At 60.6% G+C, this 20173-nt stretch overlaps 1 protein-coding gene across 1 annotated transcript in view; it reads right to left on the reverse strand.

Annotated features, from left to right (window-relative positions):
- Nucleotides 1-338: 338 nt before the first annotated feature.
- Nucleotides 339-20173, reverse strand: part of OSGIN1 (oxidative stress induced growth inhibitor 1) — a 31598-nt gene continuing 11763 nt past the window's right edge. Inside the window, 7 exon segments of the mRNA XM_032853859.1 lie at nt 339-970; nt 972-1623; nt 4019-4110; nt 4385-4576; nt 5296-5432; nt 6651-6755; nt 12696-12797. Of these exon segments, the coding sequence (XP_032709750.1) occupies nt 674-970; nt 972-1623; nt 4019-4110; nt 4385-4576; nt 5296-5432; nt 6651-6717 (1437 nt within the window). The 5' untranslated portion in view covers nt 6718-6755; nt 12696-12797 and the 3' untranslated portion in view covers nt 339-673.

Raw genomic sequence — 20173 nt, forward strand, 5'->3', positions numbered from 1 at the left:
AGCCATGAACTTCGGGCCCCAGAACAGGGGGTTGCCCTGGGGGTAATGGAGGGGCTCCTGGCAGGGGAGACTGCCTGCAGTAAGTGATCCTTAAGTTGAGAGAGTGGAAGGAGGGGGGCAGGGACTAGGCTGGAGCTGTGGGCAGGGGCTGCGGAAACACCCCCCCACACACACACCTTCCCCTCAGTTCCTAACAAAGCTGTACCCTGACTTAGGGCACCGTCCCTTGTCACACAGCTCCCCAGCCCAAGGCTCTCCCACATGGCCCTGGGCTCTGCGCCCCCCCCCCCCGGGGGGCACCCAGCCCCCTCCCCATGCACAGAATCCTCAGACACAGGAGTGGAGGCAGGTACTGGGTTTAATTGGGACCCGATTCTGGAAGGAGTAGGGCCTGGAGTCCTCTTGGCTCAGTGCTCAGCTGGCATACCAGCAGCTTTCTCCCCAAATCACAGCCTACCCTGGCCTGCGGCCTCTGTTCCCACTCTGGGCACTAGTCCCAGTCCAGGCAGCCTGGGTTCCCTGCTCGTCTTCATCAGAGAGGCTGCTGCCTGGGCTCAGGGCCCCTCCTGTCTCCTGCCAGGAGAGGCCCCCGTTCCTCGCTGGGGTGTCCAGCGGGGCTGTAGGAACCTCCCTTCCTCGTTAGGGCCTGGGTACAAGAAGGCCAGGCCAGGCGCTAGGGTGGCTTCCTGGCCTCCTTCCTCAGCAGGGAGTTGGCCACGGCCAGGGCCCCACCCTGCACGAAACGCACAAAATTGTCCCCTGCCAGCGGCCCCACAGCATACAGGCCCTCTTGGTGGGTGCTCTGGTACGTGAAAGGGTCCACATCGATGGGGTTCCTTTTGGCGCTCAGGGGCTGGTCAGGGTCCATGGCCAGGTTCGCGCCCGCCGCGGGGAGAAAGGAGAGGTCGGGGTGGGAGCCGATGAGCACCAGCACCAGGGCGACTCCGAAGACCTTCTGGAGCCCCCCCGGGGTCCTGCAGCACGGCCTGGCGGTCCTCCTTGAGGAGGACCAGCCGGTGCTCGGGGAGGCTGCGGTAGCCCTCGTAGGGGCCAGGCGACAGGACGGACCGCTCCCGCAGCATCTGGTACACCTTGTGGTACTCAGGGTACAGCATCTTGGGCAGCTGGTTGAAGACCAGGCCGGGGTCGTCCACGGCCCGGCGGAAGGCGTGGATCACGGGGATGTTGTAGTGGCGGGCGTAGAGGACCGCGTCAGCGGCCGACAGCCCCGCGCCCACGATGAGGACGGGGTCCGAGCCTGGGCTCACTGTGCCTGCCCGCGTGGCTGCCTCCAGGGCCGAGAGCTCGTAGTGGACGAAGGGCAGGGCCTCCCCGGGGATGCCCAGCCGGGCCGGGCTGTCCGACGAGCCTGTGGCCAGCACCACGTTGCGGGCGCACAGGGAGAAAGGCTGCTGGCTCCGGTCCTCGGTGGTCAGGAAGCCGCTCACCTGGAAGAGGGGGCCGGGCTCCCGGACCCCGGAGCCGCTGGGCTCAGGTGTCCCCCACTCCACAGCTGTGACTACGGCACCCGACACGAAGTTGTGGCTCAGGCCCTTCTTGGTCACGTAGTCCCTGTAGTAGTGAGCGATGTCCCCGGCCGTGGCCCGGCTGTTGCGGAGACCTCTGGAAGGGAGGATGGGGGATGGAGGGTGTCAGACAGCTGACGGGGGTGTGGGAGCCGTCAGGTGAGACAGGGTGACCAGGCCGGCGGTGGGCCCCCGAGCTGGACGGTGGCTCTGCCTCCCCCGCTGTGGGACTCGGTTTACCCCCTCAGAGCCTCCAGCTCCTCATGTGTAAAAACAGAGCTAGTTCGGGTACCTCATCAGGGTGGGGCGGGGGGAGAGTGTGGCCTCCAGAACTGGGTGGCCTGGGTTCAAATCCTGACTCCGCTGCTGGTGAGCTGTGTGCCTGACACGATCCAGGCCTCAGTTTCCTCATTTGTGCAGCGGGGATGATGGCGGCGATGGAACTACTTCCTGTGGTGGCTGAGAGGGTCGGACGGTGTTGTGAACGGGGACCTCAGGACAGAACCTGCCCGGTGGTAAGCTGCAGGGGACAGTCACCCCTGCTCCCAGGGCTGAACACTGAGCTACGGAAAGCTGCGAGGATCCTGTTCCTGTCGAGTCCAGGAAGCTGGTGCGAGGAGTTAGAGGTGACAAAGTGGCCGGCCTCAGGCGGGAGGAAGGGGGCTGTGCTGGGGGCGGGTGCGAGGGGGGCTCCTGGGGCTGAGGGCGTCTGGCTCTTGGTTCTGGGCAGCTGCCGTGCAGGTGTGAGCTCCTGCAGACGTTCTACCCGCCTGCTGGAGTGGGGCGTGCCTCCTGGACTTCACTAAACACATTAATTTAAAAGCAGCCCCTGCAAAGCCCTTGGCAGAGTCCACCCCACGCCCCGCAAGGGCAGAGGCTGTTTTATTGCCAGTGTTGTTCCTCTTGCTTTCGCTCTCAGTGCCTCCCCTGCCTGGGCAAGGACCGCACGGCCAGTGTCGCCGGGCACCTGAGCTAAAGGCTTGGGTGCCATCCCAGCTCCGCCATCTGCCTGTGTGACCGCAGGTGGGTTACGTCCTCCAGCTCAGGAGAAACTTGCTAAAGGAGATTCCTACGAGGGGCGCCTGGGGGGCGCAGCTGGTTGAGGGTCTGACTCTTGGTTTTGGCTCAGGTCCTGCTCTCGATGGTGAGATGGAGCCTCACGTTGGGACTCTGCACTCTGCGCGGAGTCTGCTTGTCCCTCTGCCTCTGCTCCTCCCCCCTCCCCCCCACCCAAAACAAAATAATGGAGGATCCTAGGTGACACCTACCAGGTCCTATGGTAGCGCCAGCTCACACGGCATCCCCCACGGCCCTGAGCTCCCCAGCTCGCCCATCTGCTTCTGAAACTGGAACTCTGGGGTCTGTGTCTGTGGGTTTGTCACTTCCCCTTCTCTGAGTAAAAACTGTTCCGGAGAATGGTCCTAAGATGCTACAGACTGTTCTTTCTAAGGGCAGGTCGGAAAGGAGGAAAGCCCCAGGACTGGGCAGGGCTTGAGAGCCCCGGAGGGCAGGGGGCGTGGCCCTTGTGGGCGTGGCCCTGCCCCTAGGAAGAGACAGGCGAGATCTGCTGAATGGGGAATATTAAGCAGTCCCGTAAAAGGAGGATGGCAAACACAGCCTTCACCACCTGACCTCCTATGCCGTATCCTGTCCTTCAAAGTAGAATACAAAAGGGTATGTCTAGAGTTAAAACTGAAGTCCTTGTCTCTCTCTGGATATCTTTGTACCAGATCTGCAGGAACACAGAGTCTTTCTCAAACTGAGTTGCGGGGTGGGGACAACAGGCCCCTGTCGTGGCCCTCGGGGTTCGGAGGGAACAGGGCGTCACACAAGGTCAGCCAGCACCCTAGTGGCGGTCCCCTGTTTGCCACCCCCCACCCCCCGGAGCACTGGCAATGTGGTGCCTCGATTCCCGGGATGAGCAGGGCTGGAATTCATCTGCTCAGTGACTGAGCTGTCCCCCCAGGACGGTCAGACAGGTGGGAGTCGTGGGGCCATGATGGAGCCGGAAACAAGACGGGGGAAGCACCCCCGAATGGAAGAGCAATGGAGAGGTGTCGGGTTGGGCTGAGCTGTCTTCCTTGTCTATGTGTGGTCAAGTTTCTCTTACAAGAGCATTTCAAAAAGGAAGTGCATCCTCCTCGCTGACCTTGAAGTAAAGAAATTATTGCAGGCCAGGCTTGAGTGGTGGGAAGGGCCAGCTGTCATGTCAGTATCTCTTAGAGGCTGAGATGCTCCCAGGGGCCATGTCGGGGCGGGGGTGGTTTGTCCATCAGGTGGCGGGAGCACTGGCAGGGGGTCTTGGGGTGAGCCCAGCCCCTTGTGCTCCTGGGCAAGTCTTTCCCCATCCGAACCTCAGTTTCCCGTTCTGAAGTAAGAAGAGGGTCAGGCTAGCGGAAACGTGGAGCCCTTATACCTCTGGCTACTGGGCTCGACGTCTGGGGGAGGCCCAGTCACCCCCGCCCTCCCCGGGCTCTCCCGAGCCGCCTCACCTTCGCCTCCTACGCATCCACTCCTTCACCGGCAGGTCCGGGAGCCCCATCCACTGGCCTTGGCTAAGCGTCACCATGGAGCCTTCAATGGACTGTGTGCGAAAGGAGTCCTTTGGTCCAGGCCTCTCCGAGCCCCCAGGCTGGTAGGGAGGGAGGGCATGGGAGACCTTCGCTGGGGTGGGCGCAGGAAGGCAGGTGGGGAGGAGGGAGAGGAGGGCCGGGAGAGCAGGAATGTGAGGGAAGGGAGAGGCCGGGAAGGGGAGAGGCCGGGAAGGGGAGAGCCCTAACTTTCGGGAGGGAGTCTCTCCAAGACCTCGGGCAGATTCGGCCCAAAGCCCTTCTCACCCTCTCCCAGCTCCCACTCACATGCCAGGCTCCCCCGGGCAGGTTCCGGCCGAGGACCACATGGGGGATGGCTCGCTCCTTCTGGTGCTTCCAGGTGAGAACGGACTCCATGTTTCCCCCGAAGTCTGTGTCTGGGCGCAGGAGGGCATCAAAGAGCAGGGCCACAGGGCTTTGGCTCCGGCCTTCGAGGCCTTCAGACAGGTAATCCAGGTCCTGGAGGGGGTGCATAGGTCAGAGTAGCACTGGAGGAAGGCTGCTCAGGCCTGCATTCCCACCCTCATATCAGGGCGGTCACACAGGCTTGAAAAATGCTGCGTCACAGAAGGAGATAATGCACATCAACACGGTAGAGGCTCTGACAAGTCCCGCAGCTGCATTTACCTATTTAGTTCTGCCAAACCCAGTATCTCTCAGACTTCCTGGAGTAGGAATATTTTCTCTGAGGAACTAATGTCCTGTAGAAGGCGTTCTGAGAAATGCTGATCTAGACCCAATTACTTCCTCATCAGCCAGCTTTTGAGGGGGAGGGAACTAGGAGGATGGCTGATGCCAGAAGTGGGGGGGAGGGCAATGAGCGGCCTTCTGGAAGGCGAGGGGCATGGGTGAAGGTCTGGTGTGCCCTCTTGGGCAGGGGCTAGTGAGCCAAATGCTTCAGGCAGGATTTCTCAACTTCGGTACTGCTGCTGTTTGGGGGGGCTTGTGCTTCGGTGGGGGCGGGGGGGGCGCTGTCCTGTGTACTATAGGGGGTTAAATGGCCTCCCTGGCGGCGACCCTGGGAGCCAGGAGTGCCACTGCTTCAGTTGTGACAACTGATGTCATGACTGGCTCTGCCGCCCCTCATGTGACCAACAGATGCATCTTTCTATTTTTGCCCCAGTTCCCTGGGGGGCGGGGGGGGTGTCCCCTGCCCCGTGCCCAGAGCTCTGACCCACCTGGTCCAGGATGGAGACCCCCGGGGCCTCGGCGAGCTTCCTCTGCAGGAGTGGGTGTGGGTGCTCGGCGTCCGGTTTCATGTAGGGAGTGTAGCCCGACAGCAGGTAGGACAGACAGATGCCCGAGGGACCATTGCCTGAGGAGGGAGGGTGGGGGCAGAGGACAGGGCTCTTAGGAGCAGCAGACCACTGGCTCGGAGGGCTTTGGTCTTGACCTGTCTGGTTCATTGATTTGCTCTTTATTCATAAACATAAAACAGTGAGTCCTTAGCACGGGCCAGGCGCTGTGCGTACTAACAGGAACAAAGTAAGGGACCATTGCTGAGAGCCTCCTGGGTGCTCCTTTAACAACAGGGCGATGCAGGTGACAACCACGGACGTTTACAGGGTGCCTACTAGGTTTCGAGGGATCTTAAGAACGAAACAGTAAGACGTGACAGATGCTGCTGCTGGACCAGGCCCTGCACGAAGCCCTGACGTGCGATAGCCCCGCGTGTCCCCCAGTAACATCAGCAAGGTGCTGGCTATCCTTTTTCCCCTTTCACACTGGAGGAAGCTGGGGCTCAGAGAGTTTAAGTAACTTGCTTGTGGTCACACAGCAACACGACAGATTCTAAGATCATGAAGAACTCGTCCTGTCCTCCCAGAGCTGTGTGGCTGGTCAGACAGACAAGAAAGATCTTAACAGGATAGATTCCTGTGCTCTGGGTGGGGGTGGGTGGGGCGAGCTGGGCAGGGAGCCTGAGGAGGGGTACGGCACCCCCGCAGGGCTTCCAGTCCCCAAGCCTGGATGAGTCACACTGCTCGTGTGTGGCCCTTCTTGGGCATTTTCCCCTGTGACCCTGCTTCTCTCTTTATCTGTCTCCCCCCGCTTCTTATCGTGTGCTGTGCAGAGTATCACCCATATGCACCGTGCCCTTAGCACAAACCATATGCAGTCACCGATGTTCAGCTGTTTCTGATTTACAGAGGTGGCCTTTGAATTGGGGAGGGGCCGTCTGTCCCCATTTGGCAGCTGGAGGACAGGAAACGCGTGCTTTGGCCGCGTCTGCCTCATGTGGCCCTGAGCACCGTGCCGGGTACCAGGGAAACACAGTAGCCCTTGCAGGCTTAGGGCCGGGGCCCCTCGCCCTTGCTGGGCAGCCTCAGGGGACAGTTCCGGCTTCAGGGGTTCTTGGAGGGGTCACGGGGAGTGACATTTTGTAAATTGCTAGGCCTAGCACCAGGCACATCCTGAATGCTCAACGGCCAATTTTAAAGACAACTTTTGTAAAGAAATGCCTGACCTGGGCCTGCCTGGCTCCCAACCCTCACCCCAGGGGTTCAGCACAGCCTGTCCTCCCGGATGCACTCACCGATGATGACGACCGTGAGGGGCTCTGAGCCGCCGCCGCCAAGGGGGTCCTTTCTCCAGCTGCTCATGGCTGTGGCTGGGTGGGGGCTCGCAGCTGGCAGCTGACCTGGGGGCAAGCGGGGAGGAAGGGCTACTCCGTGAGCCTGGGGTGTCATGCACTCCCTTCCCGGCTACGGGGTGTTGTCCTGTGGCCCTCAGGGTCAAGTCCAAGGTCCTCGCTGAGGCCTATCGGGATGCCACTCCCCTGTTCCTTCTCTCCTTCCCACACCTGTCCCAGTCCAAACAAACCACCTCCCCTCCCACCCCACCAGGCAGGATCCTCTCCTCCAGCCCAGTGACCTCCAGGTCTGAGCCTCGCCCCTTTCTCCCCATTTCAGCAGCAGACCGTAACAACACCCCCAGTTTATGGGCCATCTTCTGTAAGCCCTCCCCTGCCCCGCGGCAAACCCTGCCCAGCACTTCTGTGACCCCCACAGTCCCCACCCCACAATCCAGCCCTCAGGTCTCCGGTGCAGCCAGTGGCCTTTGGAGCCATTGCTCAGCAAGATGCTTCCTAGCTGGTGACCACAGACCCATTCTTGGACCTCTCTGTGTCTGATTCCTCATCTAGAAAATGGGAATAATAATAGTTTCTACGCTGTTGGGGGGACACAGGGAGGTGATCGCCGTGAAGCATTGGCTGGAGCGAATATGCCACTGGGCAAGGACTGGAGCCCACTGCCAGCTCCAGCGGCTCAGGCGGAACAGGTGGCCTTGAAGCTTGGCCAGCCAGAGTCACTCGGGTTGGGGAAAATGCCTGTAAACCTGCCGGTTTCTGGAACACCTACGCCCCCTGCTGGCCACAGGCCTGCAGCGCATCACCCATAGGGACCTAAACCCAGTTCCTGAGGGGGCAGGTACCAGAGGGAGGGAGGGTCCAGACCCACCTGCTCCACCTCCCCCAGACCCAGCTAAGGGGGCCTTCGACCTCACCCGCTGCCCACACGCTGCTGTCCTGGGGGCCACAAGACAACGGAGCATTGAGGAGTGTGTGGCCGTTAGCATGGGCCTAGCTACTCCCCACGCGGCTGCACCCAGGAGGCCGTTGGTTACAACCCCAGGTCACAGACGTGTCACCTGGAGCCCAGAGAGGGCGCACAATCGCTCAGTGTCACAAAGTTGGCTTTGAAACCGGTGCCTAGGCTTTCCCTGTGTGTGAACCCTGCATGCCACTGGCCTGCCCCAGTGAGACCCGGGGCTCACACGCACGCATACAAGAGTGAGTGGGCTGGCACGTGCCCCCCCCCACCCCTGAGCAGCCAGGGATGGGGGCCCAGGGTCACTGCCCGCAGAAGTCTACTGGACAAGGCGGAAATCTGGATTTTGATGTGCATTCTCAGATTTGGAAAAGTGGGCAACCAATTCACACTCGGAAGAAAAAATCTTGACTGGTGACCAAACGTGACCGAGGCCAGAATACGACCTGCACACGTGCAGAGGGGCGGAAACACCAGCATCCACCCGGAGCAGATGGAAAGGAAGATCCCCTCCCCAGCAACAGGCCGGTGCGAAGACCCGGTGTCGCTGACCCGATGACAACAGACCTTCTCCCGCACTTTAGTGAATGGCTCGCACCTAAGTGATGGCACTGGGTCTGATGACCCTGAGAGGGGAGCTGTGTCACCTCGGCCGGCGGGTGAGGAAAGGGGGGCTCAGCGGTGAAGGACCCATGGCAAGAAGTGTCATGTCACGTGGCATGTCAAGGACACCCTCATCCTGGGCAGAGTCTCCCTGCCGCTGGTCCCCGGGGCCCCAGGGGATGGAAGATGGCAGCAGGGACTGCGCAGCCTTCTCCACACAGGGTTCCCTGCAGATGCCGAGCTGTCTGCCCCAGGAGAGGGTCTGGGGGGGCGCCCCCCACCATTACCACCACCTCCAACACAAATGGCTAACGTTTGCACACGTCTGTGACGAGCTGGCTAGGTGCCAAGCATGTTCTAACCACTTTATACACGTTAACTCATTTAATCCTTATTTAACTGTGTACCCTTCCACTCACGCCCATATTACAGAGCAGCTGAGGTCATGGAGCCGGGCTCCAGAGTGCAGAGTGACAGGGTGTGACAGCTTCTGCCAGAGGCCGTGGGGAGCAGGATGGCAGTTCCCCAGCACACTCTCCTAGAACCTCCCAACAGCCCCAGGCCCGCACCCCTCATTTCTTCTGTCTCCAGGAATAAGAGTAATGGGGACTCATGCGATGCCCTTGCTGAGAGCTCCATATGCCTTACAACTTTAATTCTCATGGCAACCCACTTCACTGATGTGAAGACTGAGGCTCAAGGTGGTGAAGCCATGTCCCCGAGGTCATAGAACCAGTGGGTGACAGATCTAGAGTTTGACCCCCGAGGTTTGTGGACTCCCCATGGCCCCCCAGAATGAGCACGCCCACGCTGGGCCATGCCCTTCACCCCTCTTGTCCCTTTGACCTTCTCCTCCCCCATCCACAGGGGCAAGAGGCACTCCTAGGAGCCCTTGGTTCGCCTCTTATCCTGCTTCCCGGAAGGTGGAGGGACCCATTTCCCATCAGAGCTTTTGGGCTCCAAGTTCAGTGCTCCCTTCCAGAAGCCTCCAGATGCCACATACATGAGGTCACCACCCCGAGGTCACTTCCTGTGCCGCAGCCCGAGCAGCTGAGAACTCTCATTACCTTGGAAGACCACACACGCTGCCACGGGACAGCAGACGATCTGAAACTATTTTCATTTTCATTTACGCGTTTTAGTTTTGTGGCGCTGGAACGGCCAACTTTTAATGTTCACTTTTTGTTCGAGTCCCTCCTGAAGACAGCAAGTGCCAACTGCAAACAGCTCCCGGGAGAGTCTGCCATTCACAGAAGCAAATAAGCAAAGAAAAAATGGGAACATCGGCCGCCTTCAACGACGGATGTTTCTTTGAAGTCTGCACCACGGGAGTTTCTAGCGTTCCTGGGGCTAAAACTGCTCGGAGCCTCCGGGACACCTGCCCGGCCGCATTTACTGGGCACTGCTGGTGGCCCTTTGCTCACTTGACTTTGGATCTCCCCCACGCCCAGCCCACCCGGAGGGCGTTCTTAACCCTGGGGCGGGAGGGAGAGACCAGAGTCGGGACGGAGGCGGCTTCTTGCCCAGGAACGTCCCAGACGCTGCCAACGAGTTCAAGTCCTGCCGGCCGCCGACCGTCGGAAGGTGGGCAAGGTCCCCCGGAGGAACAGACCGTGGGAACAGTGCCACCAAGAAAGGGACGTGAGGCTGAAGCAGGGCGAGCGAGAGGAGGGTCCGTGGACGCGAGCGCTACCTGCCCGCAGCCCCGGGGCCCAGCGGGGTGCGCCCCTCCCTCCGGAGCCTCCCCCACCTGGAGCAGCCCCGCCCCGTGCTCAGCACCCCAGGCCTGCCAGGCGCCAAGTGCCGGGGACGAGAGGCGCTCCCGGCCCGGCTGCAGGACCCAGTGGCCGGGCGGCGGGCAGCGCGCCGGGGCGGCCACACCTCCCTTCCCTGCGGCGAGCGGCGTCACGTGGGCGGGGGCGGCGGCGGCCGAGGGGGGCGGGCACCTGGGGACCGCGGCGGCGGAGCGCGCGGTGGAAGAGCGTCCGGCCCGGCCCGCGGGCCCCCCCCGCCCGCTTCTCCCCCACCGCGCCCGCCCTGCTCAGGCCACTCACCTGACCGGCGCGGGGGACACGGGGGGCGCGGGGGCCGCGGCGAGCCTGGCTGGCGCACGCCGGGGGGGGGGCCGGCTCTCGGGGCCACCGCGGAGCAAGTGGCCGTCTCCCAGAGGGGACCGAGGAGGCTGTGCGAGGCGGGGAGGCCGGGGTATTTCACGGCCCGGGAGGAGGCGGGCGGGGGCGGGGCCAGGAAAACCACTTTCATAAGCGTGAGTCAGCAGGGGCCCGGGATGAATGAACTTGCACCAGACCCACGGCCGGCCTTAAAGGGGCCCCGCCGCGGGGCTGACGGTGTCAGGCGCCCCACTCCCCGGGCGCGGGGGCTCAGTCAGTAAATAGAGGACCCAAAGGCCCCCGATCCAGCCAACGCGGCCTTTTCTCCTAGGCAGGTGGCCCTTGAAGTGCAGAAGGACACCCTCGGGGCACTTGGTGCGGCCCCCTTCTCCACTCGGACTCGCCCCACCCCGGATGAAGCCCTCGGGCATCAGCCTGCCCAGGGTGAGAGTCTGGCTTTGAACTTCTTGGGCAAGCTGCCTCAGTTTTCTCATCTGAAAAATGGGGCCAGCGAACAGGCTGTCCCTCCTGGGGGGTGTGGCAGGGGATGCCATTCTTGGCTCCCACGCCTAAAACATGAAGCCGGCCCCCTGAGTCGGTTCCCCAGTTATTTTCTCTGCACACTTGCTGATCCTTCCTTATTATTTCATTGTCTCTCCCCAGACCAGGTTGTGGGTTCTGCGTGGGCAGGAAGTGTTTCCGTGTCCGCTTCATCCCCAATCTGGAGTGGTGCTCAGGGAGGAAGGAAGGGAGAGAGGGAGGGAGGGAGGGAAGAGGGCTAGAGTTGGAGCAGTGTCTGGCCCGGTAGACCTCAGTGCACATCAGCCGGGATTTTCATCACTGATGTGACTGGTAACCAGGCCGTCCTTTCCTGTCTGGGGACTTGCCCGTAGTTGGGGGGCCTGTGGGAGGCCAGGGAGGTGCTCACCTTGCACGCAAAGGTTGAAGGGGGCACCCAAAACACTCAGTGATGAAGAACATGGTATTTTCGTGCAACATTTTTTTGAAAATCAAAATTAGGGGCGGCTGCCTGGATCAGTCGGAGTGTGTGACTCCTGATCGTGGGTTCTGAGTTTAAGCCCCATGTTGGGTGTAGAGATAATGTAATAAACAAACAAACTTCTAAAAAGTCAACAGTAGTGCAAGAAGGGGAAGATGAACCGATTATTAAAATTTCAGGACTCAATGGGACCTGTAACGGTGCCGTGCTGAGCCATCCTGGAGCCTGACGCTAAAGGAAAAATCAGAATACTGATACGGTCTTTATTCGAAACTTTGCTATTTTCTTCATCCTGCATTTTTGGCACTACTCTCAAGTTTTAAAAATATGGGATCGCAACACTGTGAGTCTCTATCGATTGTGGAACGCTTCGGTGCCCCTCTGGTTTGTGTGGTCCCCCTCCTGGGGCTGGTGGCCACAGGGATGCGGTTAGAACGGTCACACTGTAGACTATGCACAGGGAGGGATGAGGGGGGATGGGGAGGGCAGGGACCAGGTTGGACCACAGGGCTCTTTTGGGGACAGGGTCTGGTGTCCCACCAACGAAAGATACCTCTGAGGAGGCAGAGTCCTGCTGGGACAGACAGACAGAGACAGAGGTGAGCTGGCTGGTGCAGGGAGGGGCTGGAGGGAACTGAGGGATTGGGGGGGGGCAGCATAAAGAGCAGGGCCGAGAAGGGAGACCCTGGGCATAGGGAGACTAGGGGACAGGAGCCTGGGAAGGGCTGCACCAGGCCAGGTGTGAGGGGAGCGCGTCCCTCCTGCCTCCGCTCTCCTCCTGCTGGGGGGCTCATGGGTATCCATCCCGTGCCCACGACCCCACTCTCAGAAGGGCCCTACACTGGGTGTCACGCTCTGCTGTTCCCACTCTAAAATCCTTATTGATGAATGAGGAGGTCCCTTGTTTTCATGTTGCACGGGGGCCCACAAATCACGAGATGGGGGCACCCTGCCTGTGGTGAGCTGGGTGAGAGGGGCTCTGGGCGGGGGTAGTTCTGGTAAGGAACTGCCCAGGGGAAAGTGGCCTTCCCCGTCCTTTTCTCCTAGGGTCCTGGGCAGCAGCGCTGTGTGGGGTCACGTGACACTGTCCGTGGCATGTGGCAGGGGCAGCGGGAAGGCCAGAGTACAGCTCCCCGGCTGGCTTCTAGCCCCTTGTAGGTATGCTGTGTGACCTCAGCTGTGGCCTACCTCTCTGGGCTTCTGTTCCAACATTCCTGGACACTTGGGATGGGTACCCCTTGCGACCCCCATCCCCCGCCCACGCCAGGAGCCCAGGACAGTCCCAGCACGGGGAGGGCAGCTTCCCTCTGACCTACCTCTCGTACGGGCTGTATCTTTCCCCGGCAGCCACCTGGCTGTGTCCACTTCCCCATCCCAGGCTCTGGACTGCAACTTCCCAGTGTGTTTGGATGTGTAAACTGAGGCAGAGAGAGACAACCCCAAGTCAGAGACTCCACCTGAAGTGTCTCAGCCCCTGTGGGGCAAGGCTGAGGCTCAGAGTCAGAGAGGAAGGCCTGGGAAGGAGGCAGGCCCCCAGGGTCCCCATCTCTGGCTCTGGCCCATCGTCCCTCCCGACCTGCCCCACCACCCCCGCTGGCCCTGACCCGTTTTCTGGATTTGGAAAATTTGCTGATACAGAGAATTGTGGGCGAGATGTGGACTTTCTTCCCCGTTGCCTGTTTTTTCTGCCAGGAAATTGTGGGAAATAGAAAGTGTTGAGTGGCTTCCAAAAAGCTCGACCAAGACAAAGACCGATAATGTCACGGGCCACACAGGGATGATGGTTAGGGGGGCCACGGAGAAGGAAGAAGCAAGGCAGGTAGACTTGGGGTGACTGGCTTTCTCGGACTCTGCTGGGCACCCCGACCCTTCCACACCTGCCTGTCCCTTTCTCCCCCACGAGTTCGAGTGGCCGGGACGCCTCTAGATCCAGAAGTACTGAAACTAGGGTTGGAAGATGTTGCAAATAAAAATTACAGGCACACTGGGGTGCCTGAGAGGCTCAGGTCATGATCCTGGGGTCCTGGGATCGAGCCCCACATTGGGCTACCTGCTGGGCAGAAAGCCTGCTTTTCCCTCTCCCACTTCCCCTACTTCTGTTCCCTCTCTTATGGTCTCTCTCTGTCAAATAAATACATAAAATCTTTAAAATAAACAAATAAATAAAATTGTGGGCACACAGGCCACTGAAATTCAAATAAGAAAGAAGAGCCTAGGGGCGCCTGGGTGGCTCAGTGGGTTAAAGCCTCTGCCTTCGGCTCAGGTCATGATCCCAGGGTCCTGGGACTGAGCCCTACATCGGGCTCTCTGACTGCCTCTCTGCCTACTTGTGATCTCTCTCTGTCAAATAAGTAAATAAAACCTTAAAAAAAAAAAAAAAAAAGAAGAGCCTAAATGTGTCCCATGCAATATTTAGGATATACTTACACTAAAAAAAATTTTTTTTCATGGTTTATCTGAAATTCAGTTATGTGGGCAGCCTGTAAACTGTAAAAGTAAAATACCGTAGATTTGGAGAGTTAGGATAAAAAAAAAAGGTAAAACGTCTCATTAATAACGTTTATGTGGATTACGTGTCCAAGTGAAAATACTGTGGACATCTGGGGTTAAATAAGGGCTATTATTAAAATTAATTTCACCTGTTTCTTTTTTCCGCCTTTAATGTGGCGACTGGAAAATTTACACATGTGGTTGTCGTTAGGCTTCTGCAGGACGTGGGCACCTGCTGCTTCTGCCAACAGTGATGTTCCCGGATTTGACAGCGAAAGCCCCACCGTGTTCCAGGAACACTTTTGGTCCCTGGGAAACCACACCAGTTGGGCACCTGCACCATTCACTGCAAGAAGCTGGGCAGTGTGCCCTGGGAGAGGTGCTTCCCTTCTGGGCCTCAGTTTCCCCATCAGGGCACTGGACTTGCAAGATGGTGACAGCTGCAGCAGGGGCCCAGCCCTAAGGAGGGGCTCAGACACAGCAGCCCATACCCTACCCCCCAGGCCTCCCCCAAACTCCCTGCACGTGCTTGGGCGCTGGGGAACCAGCGAAGGGAGAATAGGGTAGCGTCAGGGTGCTTCCCTGGGGTCCCAGAAATTAAAGGATCCCTCATGCCCCCATACCAAAACCACCATTTCTCTCCCCCTACAAAATCCTAGGACTATTCCTGGGGCTGCTTCCGGCCCACGCCTCCTCCCTCCTCCCTTGTGGCAGCTCCCATAGCACTGCCACTTGCTGGACACCTCCAGGCTGTAGACAGAATGTTCTTTACACACCGCTGAGGCTCAGAGAGGCCAGTCTGGAGCCTGAGGCCACACAGCTTGAGCGACAGAACTGGGGCTTGAACTGGACACTTCCAGCGAAAAGGGAGACAGTGAACGAGCAAAGGAACAAAGGCTCATTCCCGCCTGGAGCACAGAGGCACGCACAGCCTGCAGAACTCTCCAGAAGGGCCCGCCTACCACCATGGTCGTCCTCCGGTCTGTGTGCATTTTGGGGACTGGTGCGTTTGATCTGTGTGCTAGTGCGGTGAGGACAGGCTGCACGGGGCTGCTGTGCTCCCATTCTACAGGTGAGGAAGCTGAGGCCCTGTTAAGCGTGGCCCCAAGTCACAGCCAGCGGTACAGTGGGACTGCGCCCAGAAGCCCTGGCTGGATGAGACCAGGCCCTTCCGGCACGTGACACCAGAGCTAATATTTGCCTTTGCCATTTACAAAGCCTTGTCACCACCTTATCTCATCAACTCCCCCCAGGCAGGGGGTGGACAAATATTTTCAGTAACAAGTGGAGTTGACAGATGAAGAAACCGGGGGTGGGAGTGGGGGTGGGGGGGTGGGCACTTGCTCAAGGCCACTCTTCCCCATGAAGTGGCAGAGGGAACTTGGGCTTAAGACCGCGCTGGGACGGGACGGGTGTGAGCTGCTGGGGCCTGGCCCAGACTGGGTTCATGACCCCGGGAGCTGCTGCAGATCCCTGGGGAAATGAGGTCAGAACTGGAGGAGCCTGACCTCCCGGTCTCTCCGTTGAGACGGAGAGACCGGGAGGTCAGAAGCCACAGGCAGAGGAGGGGCGGGGTGTTGGGCCCCAGGGGAGAGTCTGCACTGGGACTGGGGGCGAGTCTGGTGGGGGCTTAGCCCCATCCTGCAGCCACATTCTTTGCTTTCGGATTCACCCATCCCCTCCTTCAAAACTAGGGGGAAAGTTCTGGCAGGAGAGCGTCTGCCCCGTGGTCAGGGAGGCTGAGGCTTCAGCCCAGGGGTCAGACCCACAGGGACTCTGACTCCCTCACCTCCAGCTGTGTGACTTGGGGCAAGTGTCTTAACCCCTCTGAGCTTCCCTTGCCTTGTGCGGAGACACAGACAGCCGAGCAGCTCTCTCATCCCTGGTGCTCACGGGAATTGCCTGGTGAGAGTTTAAAGCCACCTGGACACACAGGCCGCTGACCCGAGATTCCGACCTGGCTGGGCCAGGGTGCGGCTGGCCCCGGGGAGTTTCACCCGCAATTTGCTCGTGGGGAGTGGCGGGCTCCCTCTGTCCTCGGTGCGGCTGGGGGATGAGCGCAATCAACACAGCCTGAACCCCGCTGGCCGGGGGAGGGCCCCCCCACGCGAGCGCCCCTCCCAGCCTGCGGCCTGACCTCCGTGAGCCACACTCCTTGTGTGGTTGTGGGAAGAGTCATGAGGTCTGAAAAGGGGAAATATGTCTCCCGAGGAGCCAAAACACCAGGACGGCAGGGGCTAGCTGGTGACCCCAGTGCGGGGGGGGGGGGGGGGGGCTCTCACCGGAGCCGCAAAGCACCACCGACTCAACCGCTGAGGAACCTCCATGTCACCTCGCTCATTTTCCGTGACTCAGTTTCCTCAACTCGGTTCTATGCCACTGACTTTTGAACTCGGGAGGACTTGACATTTGCCCCTTGGCCTTGTGCCGTACCATGAGATAGTCCAGTCCCAGGGCAACCCCCACATGGGAAACAGCTCTGCTCGACTGGGAGACCCCCTCCCCACTCTCCCCAACGGCTCTGATATTACCAGCAGTGGCTGTGAGCGACCTCTGGGGCCGCTGCTGACCGCGCATCAGCAAGGGGCGGCGAAGGCCTAGATGGAAAGACTCTGCAGCCAGAGCCAATGTGGAAGCCTTGGGAATGTCAGAAGCAGGAGCAGCAGCCCGGAAACTGGGGGGTGCCCACTTGCCTCGTGGGCCCTGGAGGCCGGAACCCAACCAGGCAGGGGCCAGGCAGAGAGAGGAAGTGAGGCCGATGGGACTTTCTGGGTTTTGTTCTGCTGATGGACTGTGGGCGTCTAGTGCCGGGGACACAGCGCTGGGTCCGACTGTGTGCTGTCCTGGACCCTGGGGCCAGAAGCACCCGAGGCAGCCATCTGTTTTCCCTCTGGTCTCTGTAGCTGTTGCCCCTTGGTCCTGGGGAATGGGGGCATCACTGTCTTTGTTGCTTTTGGCTCGCACACTGCTGAAAAATGTCATGTTTGCCCCTGTTATCGGTTTTACCAGCCCTCGGGGACTTGCCTTCTCGGGCAGGTGGGGTCAGGGCCCGGGCGATCTAACCTAGGGTCAGGTGCCTGGATCTTTCCCAGCGACGGGACAGGAGGGAAGAACAGCCCTGAGAGCATTCTGCACGATTCTTCCCTCAACAGCGAACGTGCTTGCGCCCAGCGTGGAAGTCCTAAGAAGTGGGCTTCGGGGCTCCAGGGTCAACACGGGAGGCCGGATTCCAGAGCCCTGTCCTCGCCCACGGAGGCCCCACATGGCTGGAGGGTCTCTTACAAGCTTACAAATGGCAAATGGGAGCCTGCACTCCCCTGCTGGACCACCTCCAGGGCTCCCCGCAGTCCCCAGGCTCACCCAGGCTTCAGCGCGGGCAGGGCCCTGCAGAAAGGCCTCCCCGCCCGTCCCTGCCCTCTTCCCAGGCCCCGAGGGAGCGTGCTCCCTGCTCTGCCCACCATGCCCTGCTTTGCCTTCCTCTGGTTCTGGGCAAACCTCTCTAGCTCTATCTCGATTCCTGGAGCTCAGACCAAGGTGGGGGGACTGGTGCTTGCACTTCCCCGGCCCTACTGTGTGCTGCCTACCAACGTGCCCGCAGCGCCCCGTGGTGGTGAGCAAGGATTCAGAGGTGCCAAGAACATTATCCTCGTGGCGGGGCACTGGCTGCGCGGAGAAGCCTGGGAGGGACACAGGGAGGGAGGTGGTGGTCAAGCTCTGTCGTACCACCCGAGGCGCCCGGGGACCCGTCTAGCTGGGCACAGAGGGCTGGAGTGTGGGGGCCAAGGCGTCTGGGCTGGGGTGCGAGTGTGGGTGCTGTTGGCAAAGAGAAGACGTCACAGTCTGGGGGTCAGAGGAGCTCCTGGAGAGAGAAAGGAGGCCAGGACGGAGAGGGCCCCATCCCCATGGCCTGCTCAGGTGCATGGACCCCCACCACCTCGGGGGGATGCTGTTGGGCCCCAAGGTGGAGCCCAGCAGTGCTCAGAGGACGCATCTTCATGGGGCTGGTGACGTCCCCGCTTTGGTTGTGACTCTGGAGCCCCCAGGCAGATCCCATGAGGATCTTGCAAAGCAGCTTAGAGGCTTAGAGTCCTGCCTGGCTCCGGGCTGAGGGGACGGTGATGGGGAGGAAGGGGCAAGGAGAGGGACGGAGGGGGACAGAGGGGGATGGGACTGCCCACAGAGAGAAGGCCAAGACCAATGTGAGGACGAAAAGAGCCACCGCCCAGTCCGTCCTAGCTGGACCCTGGCCGGGGCTCCAGGCGGCCACTCTCATCAGCCACAGTCACAGACGGGGAGACCGAGGGGCAGCGAGGGGCTGAGCCTGGCGGCCTGTGTCCCCAGCGCCCAGTTCCTTCTCGGTGAGTGGGCTGTGGTTTCTGAGGAACCACCCAGAGTTGAGACCAAACGGAACCACAGCTGGCTTCCAGCTGGGGGTCCTCGTCCCTGCCACGTTCTTCACCATCACCGTTACCAGCACCTTTGTCACCACCACGGTCACGAGCATGCCCCGCAGAGCTGCAGCTGCAGCCTGGACGGGGGGTGGGGGCTGGGGGTGGGGTGGGCACAAGATTGCTTCTTGTCTGCACATTGGAGTGGGGTGGGGTCCAACAGTGGGACGCGGGCACTGGGACCAGTGCTGGGGAAGGATGGGGCTGGGACCTAGGTGCTTCCCTGAGGAGACAGGAGCCCCCCCTGCTCAGGGGCTGTGTACAGCAGGACCCGACAGGCCCCAGGCCCCTTGGACTGATTTCTCCCCGCATGCCGGGCAGCCCGCCGCCTGAGCGCCCCGCCGCCTGCTCTCTGTGGCGCTGGGCTGCTGCCAGAGGGCACAGTCAGGTCCGGGCAGGCGCTGGAGGCTCTGCATGTTTGCTGCGTGGCTGGAGGTGGAGGAGAGGCCTGGCTGTTTGGGCTTCGGGAGGTTTGCCCAGATGTCGACTGCACAAGCGGGTGTGGTGGGGAGGAGGGGGGACGGCAGCCTCACCTCCAGACGATTCCTGCATGGAGCCGATGCGGCGCTGCTCGAACGGGGGAACGGGAGGCACGGAGGCTAAAAATGCCGTCGGGCCGGGCCTGGCTCCACTCCCCTCACAAGTCCGTGCAAGGACAGGCCTGTCTACCTCTGGCTGTCAAGGACTGCGGACCTGAGTCCAGGCCCCCGCGGCCTTTTCTCTGGAACCACCCCCGCGTCCCCCGCCGGCCTCCACCTTCCATTTCAGCAGGCTGCCCGTCGCTGTGTCACCAGTCGGGAGGCAGGGACAGATCTGTGTTTGCTCCTGTGCCCTCCTCACTCTGAGATCTGTGGCCCTCTGAGGGCCTAGACGGTTCCTTCTCCTGCACAGTCAGGCACAGGATCCTGGGCACGAGGACGTCTGGGCTCAGAGGGTGCTGTCCCACGAGCCCAGCGCCCCCCTCTCCAGGTGGACAAGCTCGGGGTAGTGAGGGGAAGTGGTCCCTCCAGGCTCACCCAGCAGAAACAGCCTTGGGGATCCACCTAGTGCTGCCTCCCCCTCCAGATGCCTGTGGCCCCCGGGAGGGAGCCCGGACACCCCTGCCCCCCAGTGACGCACCCAGCAGGCATTTATCACCAGGCGCTGTGCTGAGAAGTGGGCATACAACAAGGGAGAAAGACCCGGATCTTCCTGTTCTCAAGGAGATGATTGCCTGGGGCTGGGGGAGGTAAGTGCTTAGGTGTGCTATCACGAACTGACCTCTCTGGGGATATCAGGAAAAGCTGCCCCAGGACAAGAAAGCCGGGCCAGGAATGGAGTGGTGGGTAAGGACTGACCAGGGGAGAAGCCTTGTGGGTGAGGGCAGCAGCAGGTGCAAAGGCCCTGAGGTTGCAAGGAGATTTCTGAGAAACTGAGGTGTCTGAGTGAGGACAGCTGGGGCTCACAGAAGCCAGATCCTATAGGGCTGGTGGCCATGGAAGGAATTTGGTCCCCGCCCCCACACTGAGAGCAAAAGGAAGACCCCCCCGCCGCCCCCCCCGAGAAGGGTGACAGGATCAGGCCTGCGGTGTGAAAAGCTGGTGGGGAGTATGAGGGCAAGCATGGGTCAGGGGCTATGGCAGCTGTCCCAGGAAAGCATCAAGGTTCTAGCCACTTCCTATTCCCACAGGGGACCTGCCAGATTCCAGGATGGTGTGTGTATGTGTGTGTGTACACACGTGTGAGTGTGTGTGTGTTGTGGGGATGGGAGGGGCAGAGAGGTCAAAGTGCCAGCAGGCAGGGCTTGTTGTGGTGAGAAAGGTCAGAGGGGACGTGGGTATGGTCTCTCCTCCTTCCCAAAGGTCCAGACTAATGGG

The sequence above is a fragment of the Lontra canadensis genome, unplaced genomic scaffold, assembly GCF_010015895.1.
Source record: "Lontra canadensis isolate GAN:19392208 unplaced genomic scaffold, GSC_riverotter_1.0 scaffold8, whole genome shotgun sequence".
In the NCBI taxonomy this organism is placed as follows: Eukaryota; Metazoa; Chordata; class Mammalia; order Carnivora; family Mustelidae; genus Lontra; species Lontra canadensis.